Raw genomic sequence first — 17706 nt, forward strand, 5'->3', positions numbered from 1 at the left:
ATCATTATGGACATTAATTTTACATATACACGAGCATATATATGTACATCACACATAATTGAACACATTGTTGCTATTATTTTGAACAAACTGTTTTCTCTTAGATTAAATAAGAGCAAGAAAAGTTTTTATTTTACTTTTATTTATTCCTTCTCCAATGTTCTTCTCCTTATGCACATATAAACTTCTGACCTAGATCTTTTCCCTTCTCTCTGAAGAACTTCTTTTAACATCTCTTGCAAGGCAAATCTACTGGCAACAAATTCCTTCAATTTTTGTTTCAGAAAGTGTATCTCTTTCCCTTGTGAAGGATAATTTCATAGGATGAAGAATTCTAAGTTGGTGGATTTTTCCCTTCAATATTTTAAATAATGTACTCTCTTGCTTGCATGGCTTCTAAAAAGTCATGTATAATTTTTTACTCCTGTATAGGTAAGCTGTTTTTTTTTCTTTTTTCCTTCTGGCTTATTTCAGGATTTTTTTTTCTTTTTTTAAGTTTATTTATTTTGAGAGCGAGTAAGCACAAGCACGTGTGAGCAGGGGAGGGGCAGAGAGAGAGAGAGAAAGAGAGAGAGAGCACACAAGAGAATCCCAAGCAGACTCCACACTGTCAGCATGGAGCCAGACATGGGGCTCGAACCCACAAACTGGGAGATCATGACCTGAACAAAAATTAAGAGTTGGACTCTTAATTAACGAGGCCACCCAGGTGCCCCCCATTTTTTTTAAGTTTGTTTATTTATTTTGAGAGAGAGAGTGCACACAAGCAAGCATGAGCAGGGGAGGGGCAGAGAGAAAGAGGGAGAGAGAGAATCCCAAGGAGGCTCTGTGCTGCCAGTGTGGAGCCCCATGTGGGGCTCAATCCCATGAGCCATGAGATCGTGACCTGAGCCAAAACCACAAGTCAGATGCTCAACTAACTGAGCCACCCAGGCACCCTAGGATTTTTTCTTTATATTTGATTTTCTGTTAGAAAACTATATGCCTAGGCTTAGATTTTTGTTTCGTTTTTTAGCATTATCCTGCTCTGAGTTTCCTGGATCTGTGGTTTGATGCCTGGCATTAATTTGGGGAAATTTGCAGTTATTATTATTACAAATACTTACTTTCCTTTTTCTCTTTTCCTTCAGGCATTCCCATTACATGTATGTTACATCTTGTAGAGTTGTCTTTGATTCTTTCTTAGAATTTCCATCTCTCTCTTTCCATACATTGCCATCTGCTTTTGCGTGCTACTTTATCCATTAGAGCCCTTAGCATAGCAATCAGTTGTTTTAGATTCGTGGTCTGATACTTCTAACATCCCTGTCCTATCCGAGTCTAGTTCTGTCTAGTTCTTCTTATTCTGTCTCCTGAAACTCTGGTTTTTGGCCTTTAAGTAGGTTTTGAAATTTTCTTAATAGCCAGACTTGATGTACTGTGTAAAAGGAACTACTGTCAAAAGGCCTTTAGTGGGGCTCCTGGGTGGCCCAGTCAGTTGAGCGTCCGACTTCGACTCAGGTCATGAGCTCGAGACTTGTGAGTTCGAACGCCACCTCAGGCTCTGTGCTGGCAGCTCGGAGCCTGGAGCCTGCTTTGGGTTCTGTGTCCCTCTCTCACTCTGATCCTCCCCTGCTCATGCTCTGTCTCTATCTCTCTCAAGAATAAATAAAACATTTTTTAAAAACTAAAAAAAAAACAAAACCCAAAAAAGGCGTTTAGCAACATGGAGCTAGGATGTGGAGCAAAGGGGAGTGTTCTCTCGTTGTGAGCATGCATGTCTTTTAGTGAGCCAGTGCCTCTGGACTGTAAACCATACAAGTGCTTCTCAGTACCACTCCCCTGCAACTTCTCAATTGTTAGGTGAGACCATGGGGAATGGGGATTGAGTACTTTCCTTTTCCCACATGGAAGACTAGCGTGGGCTGGAATTGCCTATTCTCCTTCCCCCAGGTTAGCTAGGCTCTAATAAATCCCTACTGGTTAGACTCCAGTTAAAGCTTTTCATGAGGGCAGACCTTGTTAAAAAGAGCAGAATACTGTGCTGTATTTCAGAATGGTTCCTTTTTCTTCATCCTTGCCAGAAGCAGGGGGATATGTTTCTCAGATATTCACTATAAAAAGCTGGTAGCGCTCCAAGGCAAAACTCTCTAGAGTGTGGGGCCCCTAATGACTGGGTCTTCCTGGAGTTTTTATGTCTCAGACTTCTCCACGCTGAGCCTCCAGCAGTTTGTCAATTACAGCTCAGGTTTTGCTACTTGAGCCACTGGTTCCCTGGGAGGTTTTAGCTGATCAATTTCTGCTCCAGTAAATTGTGATTCTCTTAATCTGCCTGTCAGTCTTCAATTTGGAGGGCAGGAGTTTGCCCTGTGGCCGCACTTCTCTTGCAGATCTAAGAAAAGTTGTTGACTTTTTTTTTTTTTCATTCAGTTCACTTTCTGCTTGTTATTGGAATGGATTGTCAACTTCAAGTATCTTAACATGTTGGACCAGAAGCCATCCCTTTGTTTCTTAAATTAGTTTATTACAGTTATATTCCTTTAAAACTATGTAACAATTAGAATTATTTCTAACTTAAAAGGATAGCCTACTGCATGTAGTTTTCTCGAGCTTTTTGTCTCATTTTGTTGCTAAGAGTCATTCGCATTTTCGCACCTAGATGTAATTAGTTCGATTGATGTAGCATAACCACACAACGAAATATTATACATCAATTTATTCATTTTTCCTATTAATAACAACTTCTTGGGTTGTTTCTAGGTTTGCAGTACTGCAGTCAGTGTTGCTGTGAAAATTCTTGGACACATCACCTGGCATAGGTGTGCAAGGGCTTCCCCAGGAGTATAGAATTGCCAGGTCATAGGGCTTGAAAATGTTTGATTTTATAAGATAGGGCTTAACTGTTTTCCAAAGTGGCGATTTAATTTATACTTCCATCAACAATGTATATGAGGTCCTGTTTATCCACATCCTCTCCACTACTTGATTTTGTTATATTTTATACATTTTGCCAATTGAATGAAATGTAAAATGGTATCTCAGTATAATCTTGATTTCTATTTCCCTGATCACAAATGAGTTTGAACATTTCTTTCTGTTTGCTGCCCATATGGTGTAATGCCCGAAGTTCCGAACCCTCCCACAAAAGTCCACCAGAGTCGTAAGTCAAAGCCAAGAGGCAAGGGTCGTTTATTGCAGGTTCGAACCTGGTCCTCTGCTCACTCGTCGCCGGTGACACAAGAGGCCACGATCAGGGTTGGTACAGCGTTTTTATAGACAGAGACAAGTAGCACAGGGGAGGTTTTAAATTATGAGGTGCCTGATTGGTTGATTTTAAAGTAAGGACATTTGTTGTTCTCTGATTGGGCGTCCTTTGTCTGTCCTTTGGCGGGAAGGCTTTGTCCGTTACTTGTGGTGGGAGGAAAAAGGGGGAAGGGGGAAGGGAGTAGGGTAGGTAAGGAATGTGCTAAGCAAGCAGGTTTACAGAAGCGAGAAATGCTGGTTAGTTTATGTACAATCACTCATTCCATTACATATCAGACTACATTTAGGAAGGTTTACAACCCATTCTGTTACACAGCGGATTACATTCAGGAAAGGCCTCATAATGCTCGTAGCAAACAGCAGGCAGAACAGACTTCTCAGCAATTGTATATTATTTTTTATCAAAAATTTATAATTAAGCAGAAAGGAGACCTTAGTTTTAAACTAAGGCAGGGCTGTTATTTGAATTTAAAGTTGTTCTTTTCAATGGTTTCCAGTTCTATGAAATACCTGTTGATGACTTTTCCCTATTTGGGTTATTTATTCCTAGAAATTCTAGGGACATTTATGTTTTCAATACCAATCTTTTGTCAATATTGTGGATATCTTTTTCCAATATGTAACCTGTCTTTCTGCTTTCTTTAAAACATCTTTGAAGAGAAGTTTTTCATATAGGATAATTAATTAATTCCCTCCCCCCCCCCCCCCCCCCGGTATTTTCTATGACCTGAATGTTTGAGACATTCTTCCCTAAGGTCAGAAATATATATCCACATGTGGTTTTTACTTAATATTTTAAACTTTTGCTTTTAACATTCAAGAACTTTGGACTTTTGTCTACAGTGGGAAGGAAAGATCTAATTTCACCTGTTTGCATGTGAATAACTATGCCTCCCCACCCCCACTGGTCTGCCTGGCAATTCTACATTGGTATGTCTGGGCTGTGGATTCCATTTCTTTGGTCATTTTGGCCTTCAGTAAAGTTTTATAAATTTTGCTATCAATCTTTTACATATTTTATTTTTTCTTGATATATAATTGTTGCTATTTTAACTTGACTCTCATAGAAACACTTAAATATTCTAGTTATGGATATATGGAATTGACTTTTATATCTTGATGTTATATGAAAAGACTCAAATATTTGCTATTTTTAATAATTTGGCTGTAAATGTAAACAATCCTGTCACTTGCAAACAATGGCAATTTTATGTGTTCTTGTTCTTTTTACAATCTTTATGGATTTAATTTTGCTAGAACATAGCAAAATTCTTCTGTTTCCTCATTTTAAAGAGAGTACTTTTCACCAACAGTTATGAGGGTTCCTTTTCCTCCAAATCATCACCAACACTTATTATTTCTTGTCTTTTTTATTTTAGCCATTCTGACTAGTGTGAGGAGATCTCTCATTGTGGTTTTGATTTGTGTTTCCCTGATGATGAGTGATGTTGATCATCTTTTCATGTGTCTGTTAGCCAGATATACGTCTTCTTTGGTAAAATGTTCAGGTCCTCTACCCACTTTTTAATCAGATTATTTGGGGTCTTTCAGTGTCGAGTTGTGTAAATTCACTGTATATTTGGATATTAACCCCTTTTTGGGTACATCGGTAGCAAATATCTTCTCCCATTCAGTAGATTGCCTTGTCATTTTGTTGGTTTCCTTTTCTGTGCAACAGCCTTTTATTTTGGTGTGGCTCCAATAGTTTAATTTTACTTTGTTTCTCTTGCCTGCAGAGACATATTTAGAAAAATGTTTCTATAGCTATGTCAAAGAAACTACTGCTTATATTTTCCTCTAGGAGTTTTATGGTGTACTGTTGATGGGAATGCAAATTGGTGTAGCCACTGTGAAAAACAGCATGGAGGTTTCTCAGAAAATTAAAAATAGAATTGCCATATGATCCAGTAATTTCCCTACTGGGTATTTACCCAAAGAAAATGAAAGCACTAATTTGAAAAGATCTATGTACCCCCATGTTTATTGCCGTGTTATTTACAATAGCCAAGATGTGGAGGCAGGCCAAATGTCCATCCATAGATGGATAAGTAAGATGTGTGCATACCTACAGTGGAATATTAACCATAAAAAAGAATTGTATCTTGCCATTTGGAACAACATGGATGAGCTGAGAAGGTATTATTGCTAAATGAAATCAGACAGAAAAATACAAGTGTCATATGATTGCACTCATATGTGGAATTTAAGAAACCAACCAAGGGGTGCCTGGGTGGCTCAGTCAGTTAAGCGTCCGACTTCAGCTCAGGTCATGATCTCACGGTTCGTGGGTTCAAGCCCTGCGTCGGGCTCTGTGCTGATAGCTCAGAGCCTGGAGCCTGCTTCGGATTCTGTGTCTCCCTCTCTCTCTGCCCCTCCCTTGTTCATGCTCTGTCTCTCTCTGTCTCAAAAATAAATAAAAAAAATTAAAAAAAAGAAAAAAGAAAAAAAAGAAACCAACCAAACAAAAGACAAAAAACAGACCTAAGGTTCAGAGAAAAACTGGTGATTGCCACAGGGGTGGTGAGTGGGAGGTTAGGGGAAATAGATAAAGGGGATTAAGAGTACACATATTATGGTGAGCACTGAGTAACATACGGAATTATTGTTGAATCATTATATCATACACCTGAAACTAATATAACACTGTGTTAATTGTACTTCATGTTTTTAAAAAATACTTCTAAAATTTCCCCATTAGGGTGATATACACAGAAGATTTTTATTTATTTAAAAAATATTTTTTACTTTTTTATTTTATTTTTATTTTTTATTTGTTTTATTTTTTAAATATAATTTATTGTCAAGTTAGCTAACATACAGTGTATACGCTATGCTCCTGGCTTCAGGAGTAGATTCCCATGATTCATCACTTACATTTAGCCCCCAGTGGTCATCCCAGCAAGTGCCCTCCTTGATGCCCATCACCCATTTCCCCCTCTCCCCCACCCCACCCATCAACCCTCAGTTCTCTATATTTAAAAGTCTCTTAAAATAAATCCTTTGTCAGATTAAGTTTCCTTCTCCTCCTGGTTTCCTAAAGGTTTTTTCTTAAAGTTATGAATTGGAGTGGTTTTCCTTTTGTATTTACTTTTTATTTCCTTTAGTCTATTCATGTGTTAAGTTATAGTCATGTATTTTCTAAATACATATTTAGATTTATATGTTTAGATTGTAGCTTTTAAATGCAATCCTTGCATTCCTGAGCTAAACTCAACTTGATAACAGTGTATTATCTTTTTTATATACTGAGGAGTTGATTTGCTAATGTTTTATTTAGGATTTTTTATAGTTATTCTTTTTTCAAGTTTTTAGTTAAATTCCAGTTAGTTAACATACAGTGTAACAATAGTTTCAAGTGTAGAATCTAGTGATTCGTCACTTATAATACCCAGTGCTCATCATAACAAGTATCCTACTTAACACCCATCACCCATTTAACCCATCCCCCCACCCTCTCCCTTCCAGTAACCCTCAGTTTGTTCTCTATAGTTAAGAGTCTGTTTTCTGGTTTGCCTCTCTTCCTGCCTGTCCTCCCTGCATGTTCATCTCTTTTGTTTCTTGAATTCCATACCAGTGAAATCATATGGTGTTTGTGTTTCCCTGGCTGACTTCTATCACTTAGCATAATACTCTGTAGCTCCAACCATGTTGTTGCAAATGGCAAGGTTTGATTCTTTTTTTATGGCTGAGTAATATCCCATAGTGTGTGTGTGTGTGTGTGTGTGTGTGTACACACATGACATCTTCTTTGTCTATTCATCAGTTGATGGACATTTGGGCTCTTTCCATAATTTGGCTATTGTTGATATTTATATTCATGAGTAAAATGGATGTTTTTCCTTTCTCATGCTGTCTTTGTCTAGTTTACATATCAAGATTTTACTGCCCCCCCCCCCCCAAAAGGAACTGGCTAATACTCCTCTTTTTCTGATCTCTGAAAGAATTTGTAGAAGATTCAAATGACCTGTATCTTGAAAGTTTGGGATGTGCCAGTAAAATCACGTAGGCTTGGAGTTTTCTGTGAATACTGTTAACTACTGTTTCAATTTTTAAAAAGTCTGTCTTATCTATAGTTATGTCTTTTTCATTCATATAATTATCTATTTATGTCATCTTTTTTTGATCAGTCTATTATGAGGTTGGCGTTTTCAAATCTTGATCTTCTTTTAGCTTTGTTTTTTAGTTTGCTGATTTCTGCTCAGATTTTTAGTATTTTAGTACCTCTTTATTCCTTTTGGGTTTATTCTATAGTTTTCCTAATTTTTAAGCTGGGCATTAATTCCCAGCTTAAATAAAATAAGCTTGCCTTATTGAAATTTTAGTCCCCTTCAGTTGGTGTACTTGGGTCTGGAAGGATTCCAGCAGCATTTCTGACCCAGAAAGGGTCAATAATTCTGACCTACTCCTTTTCTTGCTGTCATAGTCCCTCTAACACAGGACCAGACCTGCACAGGTGGTTGTCCGAGGGGCACTTTGCTCCATAAGACTGTTTCAGAACACGTGCTCTGTATTTCAGTGTGATCTTAGCTTAACTGGTCACTTTTTTTTTTCTTCTAGTACTATTTGTTAGGTCAAAAAACTGTTAATGTGTGGAGATGCTAGAATTTAGAGGATGTGACCCCTGTGCTTCAGATGAGGAACCCACAGGAGTGAGGTGGGATGTCCAGTGACACAACCACTAAGGAAGAGTGAAACCCAAGTCATGATGCTATAGACTGTGCTCTTTCTACTGAATCAACTGCTCTCAACACATATGAGTATACATTTTACAAAATGGCAGGGTCATAATGACCTTGTTCATTCAATATGATCAACATACACAGTCTCTTTTTTGTGATTCCAGAAAATGCAGTTGGGAAAAACATGACATTAGCAGTAAAACTATGTGATTTGCTTGCCTCATGAGGGCTTGTGTGTTTTGTATTGTTTACCATTATTGTTTCGTGTTTATTTGTCCTATTGTATGTGAAGGCTTCATACTGCAGCGTTTCAGTGAGTGTAAGTCTTACTTAGAATATTTTTCTTTCTACTTTTTGACTTCTGAGAAGTAGCATGGCTCAAGGAAGGGAAATAGTGGAGAGATTGTGAGTGGGGGTAGATAAACAAATGGCAATTTGTCGTGACCTTTGTGGAATAGACCCAGTGTTTTTTTACAGTGCAGCAGCTGACAATAGTCTGTTTCTGAAGAAAAATACAGTCCATATGCTCAGAAATGATGTATCCTGCATGCTCATTTTAAAGGGAAAAAAAGGCATTTATCTTAATTTTGCTGAGGTCTCTTTAGTATCCCTCTTGGGCTGTTAATATTTTTTTGGAAGACATGTCCTAGATTATGAATTGGCTTGCATGGGGCAGAGGTCTCCCTGAAACCCCTGGTTCTTAGTAGCCTCAAGAGAGGTGTTGCACAAGTTCTAAACATTCTGGGGTTGAAGCCAAGTGTTTGGTGACTGTGTTGCTTTTGCAGCTGTGGTTTAAATTAGAAACATTCTACCTTCTCAACAGAAAGTTTACAGGGATCCAGATTTTTTAAAAAGCTTTTTATAGCCTATAACTTCCAAAAGATGTATATTGGCCTCTGTGTTTTGTTTTTTTGATTCAGAATAAATGAATTACAACAAAATTTAGATTAAGGAGAACTATACCTTTTGACAATATTTCTATAACAAGCAGTCAATCTCACTATTAAGAAGAACGTACAATGAACTTACATTTTCTGTTTCTTTATTCTCCCTTTATGTCTTCAGGTATTTTAAAAATTTATTTTAAATATTCAGATATTCTAAAAAAAATTATATAAATCCTGGCCATGTCTGGGAGTAGAACAGCATACAGATTTAGGCAGTTCATCCATGTTTCAATGTGGTAAAAATGATCCCAGCCCTTCCAAACATGAATTTAGAGGCTTAGCCCACCACCAGTCTTATTGCACACACCAAGCAGGGCCCATATGCACTTCAAGAGAACCTTTCGCGTGTGGGCTTCCACACTGGATGGCCTTATAACACACCAGCTTTTTGAATCCATTTCAAGGATGTGAGAAAACTATTTCACAAGATGCTATTCCAAAGAATTCAACTTTTATCGTATCACTGGTATTGATCATCTGCATGGGGAAATTTCCAGATGCTTCATGCTGCTTTGGGATTATCATGGCTTTACCTAATCCTCACTGTTCCATCCAGGTTTTAACTTTCAGAAAAAAACTTGGAGACACTTCCTATGTTCACCGTGTTGAGTTTGGGATAACAGTTTGCAAGGACAGATTTTAGAGTCGGACAGAAGTGGGTTGTACGCCCAACTCTGGCCCATTTTATCAAGGTGACTTTGAAACCGTTATTTATGTCCCCTTCATGAAACTGTTTCCTTATCTGCAAAATCGGAATAATTTCACTTGCTACTAGGTGTGTTATCCATAGCAAACAGGAGAACAAATGTGGAGCACTTAGCACAGGACATGGCACATACTAAAGGCACAACAAGTGGGAGGATTTGTTGTTGTTATACACGTTAGTACAAAATTTGTACGGATATTATGACTTGGTTTTCATCTGGGGCAATCTACTCTAGGGCTAACATTCCTCTAAAATGTAAGGGTTGAACTAAAAACAACCTCTTATGAGCCCCTTCCAGTTCACTGAATAATTCAGAATAGAATTGATAAATTGACTTACGGCCTGAAAAGTTTATATCATCTAGGCTTCTTATGAAGGAACAGAGCAAAGTCCCAGATTCCAGAATGTCAGAGGGATGATGGAGTAGGTGAGGAAATGGGGATGGAATTTCTCATGGCACAGGTCCGTTTTCTGAAGGGATGAAATACTAAGCACTGGGAGCCTGCCTGACAAGGAGTGAGATGGCCGTATATAATATTGCAAATTCATGTTTGGGTAAGAACTTAGCAAGAAACAAAGATGCTAGTTTCTTAATATGGATCAATTAGTTTTTCATTCAGGGGATGAATGAGTGAATAAATGAGCTAAACCTGCTTCATGAAAATATTTTCAACGTCTTCAATATTTTATTTCATTCTATAAAATGAATAATTATAGGTGACCGAAGATTCTTTAGGTCAATAGAATTGGAAAACCCTTGCCTCATGCAGTTCTAGGTAGTTGGAAGCAAAATAGTACAAATTGAGTCATTTTGAGGAGCAAGATATCATATGGAATATGGAGGGTCACTACTTTTATGTCTTCTCTCAAATTTAAGGATAAGGGAAAATGGTTACCTTTGTAATTATGTAGGATAGGGGAAAAGATGGAATTTTTACCCCATCTAAAAATACTTATTGCTCAAAGATGAAACACACCTACATGTTCATGATGGAGAAATGATAAATCAGGTCTTTAGACTGTGTCCCAGCCGTGAACTCTGAATTGTCTTGGCAAAGAGTAGACCAAGGGTAACACGAGGGTACAGGGAAAATGACTAATAGAGACACAAAATATTGTTGGAACTAGAAGGCAGCTGGCTACCTCCATTTATAATCCAGAATTTCATGTTTCTGCAGGGTCTTGGACCAGGAAAAAAATGTTGTGATTGTGTGAATTTTTGTGGATCTTTTTCTCTAAGGCTCTTCACAGATCAGAAAGTCGGGGCACCTGAGAAATTCTGCCTTCTATTGCACCCAGTTTGCTATAAAATTTTGTGTGCTCTTATTTGTGTGTCTTGATTACAAAATATCCACAATTTTAGGTGTTTGTTTTTGCCTTTTCAGATTTCAAGTTGGAGACTTTTTAGGTCATAAGAGGAAAATGCTGCTGATCTTGTTCCTTATAATAATTTGTTCCCATGTCTCTATGAACAAAGATCCTGGTAAGTTAAAAAAAAAAAATAGAAAGAGTTCTTTTCCTTAATTTTTACTACAGAAAATAGATCAGTTTGACCTACTTAAAGAGTTTTGCTTTGCTTTACTTTGCTTTTGATGGTGGTGAAGGGATGGATGGTAGCTCAATTTCTTTGTGATGTTATCCTGTGCTCCTTTAAAGATCATTTGTTCTGGACCTTATTCCTTGGTTATGATAGAAAGATATGAGAGCTATTATTTTGTCCTCAATTTCAACCCCTTTTAGGCCTTTGGGGAGGTTGCATTAAAATTCTATCATTTAATATTAGATTCAGGCCTGGAACATTTGGAATGTTTCTTCCTAGTTCATTTGTGCCAAAACATTGTCTTAGTTAAGTATCCAGATTTGCTCCAATTTAAACTGTTAGCTTATTGTAAAGAGAGTGCTTTTGCCCTGAAGAGAAAGCTCCATAGCTGTTTGCTGTCTGTCAGTTACCTTTGTCCAGTGGACATGAAGTCAAAATACTGGCTTGCCCCTCACTCCTTGACCACCTCAAAATAGTGACTTCTTGTACCGGTCACTTCATGTCCAGGGCCACCTATATTGGCTTTCATAGCTTTCTCAAGGACTGTGACCTTGGAAGCACGTTTTCAGAAGAGATAAACTAGACTTTGTTCTGCAAACATTTTTCTTTGATGTCTCACGGGGCTTGATATTAAGTTGTTTTAAAGAGAGCAGTTCTTTTTCCCCAAGTGTTCCACTGTTCAGACACAACGCTGAGCTGTATCAGAACCTGAATCTGTCTCACATGCCAATTGTCCACATTTCCTTTTTCCATGCAAGATGTGGGGGCTTATTCATGAATAGAATGGTCACTTTTGGTCACAAGTCAAGCCATCCTGCGCAGGGCTCCCCTGACAGTCCTCGTAGGGATTCTGGCCTTCTCTTAGAAGACAATATTGATTCACCTTCATTAAGACACTGCTGACTGTATGATTATCAAAAGAATCCCAAACCAGTTGAAATTAGGTTATTTAGAAGACAAGGTGTGATGTTATCCATCATGCCTCAACCAGACTGCTATCAAGAAAATGAAATCACACACAGGGTTGCCAACGCTGGTTTCCTAGCAGGTGTAGACAGAAAGAGGTTATTTTCATTTGATTGGAATTTATCTTATAACCACTTCTGTTCATCAGAATCTCAAAGTGAGGAAGGACTTTACATATTTTCTAGTAGAATCCACTCATTTGAAAGGTGAGGAACCTGAAGCCCAAGTATGTAGAATGGTTTGACAGGGCAGGTGGAGTTAGCTGATTAAAAAAAAAAAAAAAAAAGTCAGGACTTCCATTATTCAAGTACGCTATATTTGCTTAAATATATACCATCAGACAGACAGACCTCTCCCTACCACAGAAAAGACATAGATGTTCTACTAGAGTGGGGAGGACTCTGCATTCAAATGAGCAGGTCACCAATAAACAACATTTTGTGCTTGAATCCAGTGATTCCCTATCACATTAAAATATAATTCTACATACTTAGCATTGAACCTGGCACTGAATGAATCCTTCAAAGTTCAGCAAAGTTATTGTATTTCTATATACAAATTATGTTTTTAATAGAAACCAAAACTGTAATCCCTTTCCTAACTTAGGGCATACTGGTTTCCATCACATTTTACTTATGTGAACATTATAATGATCATTCACATGGCTCGCCAAAAAATATTATAAAGAACTTTAAATTTGCCACATTTTTATGATTTTTAGGTATTTTTTAAACTTCATCCATTTAACATTTGGGAATACAAACTAATATGTTTGTAAGTCAATCAGATCAATGTTACATTGCTTAAAGAGGAATCACAATGAAAGAGCATCTCCACCCAAATTCAAAGCAATGTGATTCTCAATTAAATTTTTTATTCTCTTTATATAAACTGAGATCAAATTCTGAAAGCAAAAAAAAAAGGGTGGGGGATTGGGAAGTATCCAGTAAAGATATAAAAACCCAGGATTTTCTACTTCTCTAAATTTACCTATTTTTTTTAATTCCACACAAAAGTGATACTTAATTTGCGAGTAGTTCAAATGCAAAGGTGTATGAAAAAGCCCACGAAATAAAGATTTCTTTTCTTGGGCAAATACGTAATGTCACACTGTTATTTTCAGTTCATTGGGAAGGTATTAAAAATACAAATAAAGGAAAGTAGGTTTTATCCAAATGGTTAGTATTAAACGGGTAGTACATTTCTAAAGTTTGTGCTTTGTTTGTATGTCTCTGGGTTTTTAGGCCCTGAGTATGCAGATGTTGTGTTTCTGGTGGACAGCTCTGATCACCTGGGAACTAAGTCCTTCCCTCTTGTGAAAACGTTCATCACCAAGATGATCACCAGTCTCCCCATCGAGGCCCACAAGTACCGCGTGGCCCTGGCTCAGTACAGCGACCGGCTCCACAGTGAGTTCCAGCTGAGCACCTTCAAGAGCAGGAACCCCATGCTGAACCACCTCAAGAAGAACTTCGCCTTCATCGGCGGCTCCCTGCGGATAGGAAACGCTCTCCGGGAGGCCCACAGGACCTTCTTCTCCGGAGCAGCCGGCGGGAGGGACAAGAAGCAGTTTCCCCCGATTCTGGTGGTCCTGGCTTCGGCGGCGTCCGAGGACGACGACGTGGAAGAGGCCTCCAAGGTCCTGCGGGAAGACGGGGTGAGAATCATCTCCGTGGGGCTGCAGGAAGCTTCTGAGGAGGAGCTGAAGGCCATGGCCACGGCTCAGTTTCACTTCAACCTTCGGTCGGTCAGGGACCTGGGCGCATTTTCCCAAAACATGACGCAGATCATCAAGGAAGCGACCCAGTACAGGGACGGAGCGGCAGATGACATTCTTGTGGAAGGTGGGTTCAGAGCACATGTATAGAATGATGATTAATTTGCTTTTGAAAAATCAGCACGGGGAGAGGATTGAAACTGTGAGCCTCCCTTTCCTCAAAAGTTGGGCTGCATTTTCAGATGTTAAATATTCACGTGTTCAAGAGGACCCAAGGATTGTGACCATTATAAATCCAGTGAACCTCACAAAGCTTGGTTTTTCCATGTTTCACTTATGTTGCATGTCATCGACACATCTTAAAATCCAGGGACACCTCCCTACCACCCAGCCCATCTCTGAGCTATCAGTCTCCTTGGGCTTTAGTTGCTATGTAGTTTTATTTACTGGTTCCTTTAAAGGGCAGATTTGTTCCTAAAGAAATCCTTGCCTCCTCAAACCACATAATGTAATCACAGGATGATAGCACTAGAACCAGCTTCAGGAAGGCCAAACCCTTGCTTCTGCAGAAACTCCCAGGCGTTCTTTGAGGTGACACGGCCTGGTCCCAGGCCAGGCTGAAGTTTGAAATCGGGTAGATCGGGCCCTTGGATTCCCAGCCTCAGGTAGCTTCAGCCCACATGCTCTCCCTTCCTGCTGCTCTAATCCTGATGAGCTTCCTGTGTTCTGCTCTGCCTCTAACCTGCTGCCCTGTGTCCCAGTCTGTCCTCTTGTACTGTTAACAAGAGGGGCCAGGAGTTTACGAACATCATCCAAGTGAAGGGCAGGGGAGAGCCAGGAAAAAACAATTTGTTCCAAGTATACAAGTCTTACTAAGTAACATAGGAAATTCATATTACTGCTGCTTAAATCTGCTTGAACGAGACAATATAATTGTCTATTGATAATAGAGAATGATTTTCTTGTGGTAATCTATGAAAATGCGAATCCTATTACTAACATCTTTCCCAAATAAAAGAGTAGAAAGTGCAATCACTATTCCATTACCACATCTTAGGAATATTTGGACTCTACCTATTGATTTTAATAATACTTTAATATGATCGCAGTAGCAGCTATTCACTGAGTGGCTTTTATGCACCAGCTCCCATAGCGAAGCACGGTATCACATTTAATCCCCATAGCAATTTCATGAGATAAATGTTATTTTCACAGATAAGGAAATCAAAGCTGGGAGTTGAGCTAAGACCCAGTATTTGAATCTAGGACCTTCTGATCTCAGCTTCATAATCATTTTGTATACAGCCTTCTTTCTTTAAGTGTATAACCAAGCTCTGGTAGATGTTCTCCACGCCTTCTAATGCTGAGCAAAGATGCCCTACCTCTAGCTAAACTTGTGCTTCTTCATTCCTTGTCCACACAGTTTGCCAAGGCCCATCTGTGGCTGATGTGGTGTTCCTGTTGGATGTGTCCATCAATGGCAGCCAGGACAACTTTGACTATCTTAAGGAATTCCTGGAAGAAAGCATATCTGCTCTTGACATAAAGGAGAACTGCATGAGGGTTGGCCTTGTGGCCTACAGCAATGAGACGAAGGTGATAAATTCCCTCAGCAGGGGTGTAAATAAGTCGGAGGTTCTCCAGAATATACAGACCCTCTCTCCCCAGGCTGGGAAGGCCTACACAGGAGCTGCCATCAGAAAGATCAGGAAGGAAGTGTTCAGTGCACGCAATGGCAGTCGGAAGAATCAGGGGGTGCCCCAGATTGCCGTGCTGGTGACCCACAGACCATCAGAGGATAACGTGACCAAGGCGGCCGTTAACCTCCGGCGCGAGGGCGTGACCATCTTCACCATGGGCATAGAGGGGGCCAGCGACAGCCAGCTGGAGAAGATCGCCTCTCACCCCGCTGAGCAGCATGTGTCCAAACTGAAAACCTTCTCTGACCTGGCTGCTCACAACCAGACATTTCTGAAGAAGCTGCGGAACCAGATAACGCACACGGTCTCTGTCTTCTCAGAACGGACTGAAACGCTCAAATCTGGTAAAGTCCTTAGCTGAGAGAAGGATTAATCAGATCCTTCTCTTTTTCTCCTCTCAGGTTATTCTACATAGAGAAGGGACTGGCAGGGCATGCTGTGGGTAGGGAGGATAAGTTCCTGATTTCTTACCTTTGTTTGATGGTTCAAAGTGTAAACTGGGGGGAGAATGAAAGCCATTGTAGTGCTGGAATGGGGAGGAGGGATTTCCTGTCCAGGATTTCTCATGACTTAAAAACACCCTAGAACACCATCCTTTGCTGTTTCTCTGCCTTTACTTGTCTCTTTTTCCCCTTTGCCTTTCTTTCCTTTATTTCTTTATTCTTAATGTTAATTCATTTATTTTGAGAGGAGGGGAGGGATGGAGAGAGAATCCCAGGCAGGCTCAGCGCTGTCAGCACAGAGCCAAATGTGGGGCTTGAACTCACAAACTATGAGATCATGACCCAAGCTGAAATCAAGAGTCAGACACTTAACCGACTAAGCCACCCAGGCACTACTGTTTCTTTTTTCTTTCTGTATTTTTCTCTCCTTTTCTTCCATCGTCCTCAAATTCCAACTTAGAGAAGAAACAGGAAGCATGACGTGGTTGGAGGACAGAGTGATTTGTTGTGAAGTATTGTTGTAGTATCTGTGAGTTTGGAGAGAAAGCAGTGTATTTTAAATATTTTGCATGTACACGTGCATATATATAAACTATGTGTAGATATACATGCGCATATATATGTATACATTCTTCCACAAACATTGCTGGCATGTTTACTGTAAAAGCGTAGTTGTCCTACACAAATAAGACCACTGACGATGATACCCCTAGTTTTGTTAATTGGCTAGGAGTAGATGAGAGTAAATAGTTTGTTCAGGTTTTCAAGAAAGAGAGCTCCTCTGTCCACAATGTCCAGTTAAATACCTTCTCCATTTCCCAACATACCACTTGCCTCTTTGCTAAGCAGTTATTCACTATTGAGGGAAGTGACTTGTAAAAATCATCTTCGTGTCTTCTTTCTAATCTTTTATTATATCCAGATTTGCTTTGATTCATGACAGAGAACTATCCAAATTGTCGTAAACTGTCAGAAGCAATTTATTTGGGCCCAGTGATGTTAAATTCTTCCTACGTTAAGCTAGTAGTGTCTTTTATGCCTAGGAGCTGTTTTCCATTTTTCTGTCTCAAGACGCTTGTATTGTTCTACTTCCCATCTATTTTCATTCCTTCTTCACACTTGCCTCTGTGCCACAGCCAACCTTTCTGGTTCCATTTTAGGTTGTGTGGACACTGAAGAAGCAGACATTTATCTGCTCATTGATGGCTCTGGAAGCACCCAGGCCACCGACTTCCATGAAATGAAGACCTTCCTGTCAGAGGTCGTAGGGATGTTCAACATCGCTCCCCAAAAAGTGCGGGTTGGGGCCGTTCAGTATGCTGACAACTGGGACTTGGAATTTGAGATCAATAAATACACTAACAAGCATGACTTGGGAAAGGCCATTGAGAACATCCGGCAGATGGGTGGGAATACAAACACGGGTGCAGCCCTGAATTTCACGCTAGGGCTATTGCAAAAAGCAAAGAAGCAGCGAGGAAACAGAGTGCCGTGTCATCTTGTTGTCCTGACGAATGGCATGTCCAAGGATAGCATCTTGGAGCCTGCAAACAGACTGAGAGAAGAGCTCATTCGTGTTTATGCCATTGGGGTCAAGGAGGCCAACCAAACACAGCTGCGAGAAATTGCAGGCGAGGAAAAGAGGGTATACTACGTGCATGACTTCGACGCTTTGAAAGACATAAGAAACCAAGTTGTTCAGGAAATCTGTGCTGAAGAAGGTAGGGGACATGGTGCATTTACCCTTTGACTTCAGCTCATAAAT

General features: G+C 39.6%; 1 protein-coding gene across 1 annotated transcript in view; it reads left to right on the forward strand.

The window, feature by feature from the left end:
- The window catches only part of COL6A6 (collagen type VI alpha 6 chain), a 165858-nt gene that overhangs the window by 35279 nt on the left and 112873 nt on the right, over positions 1-17706 (forward strand). The window contains exons 2-5 of the mRNA XM_047873987.1: positions 10961-11058; positions 13326-13925; positions 15222-15842; positions 17102-17662. Of these exons, the coding sequence (XP_047729943.1) occupies positions 10998-11058; positions 13326-13925; positions 15222-15842; positions 17102-17662 (1843 nt within the window). The 5' untranslated portion in view covers positions 10961-10997. The remainder of the gene's footprint in view (positions 1-10960; positions 11059-13325; positions 13926-15221; positions 15843-17101; positions 17663-17706) is intronic.

This window comes from Prionailurus viverrinus, chromosome C2 (genome assembly GCF_022837055.1).
Source record: "Prionailurus viverrinus isolate Anna chromosome C2, UM_Priviv_1.0, whole genome shotgun sequence".
Lineage (NCBI taxonomy): Eukaryota > Metazoa > Chordata > Mammalia > Carnivora > Felidae > Prionailurus > Prionailurus viverrinus.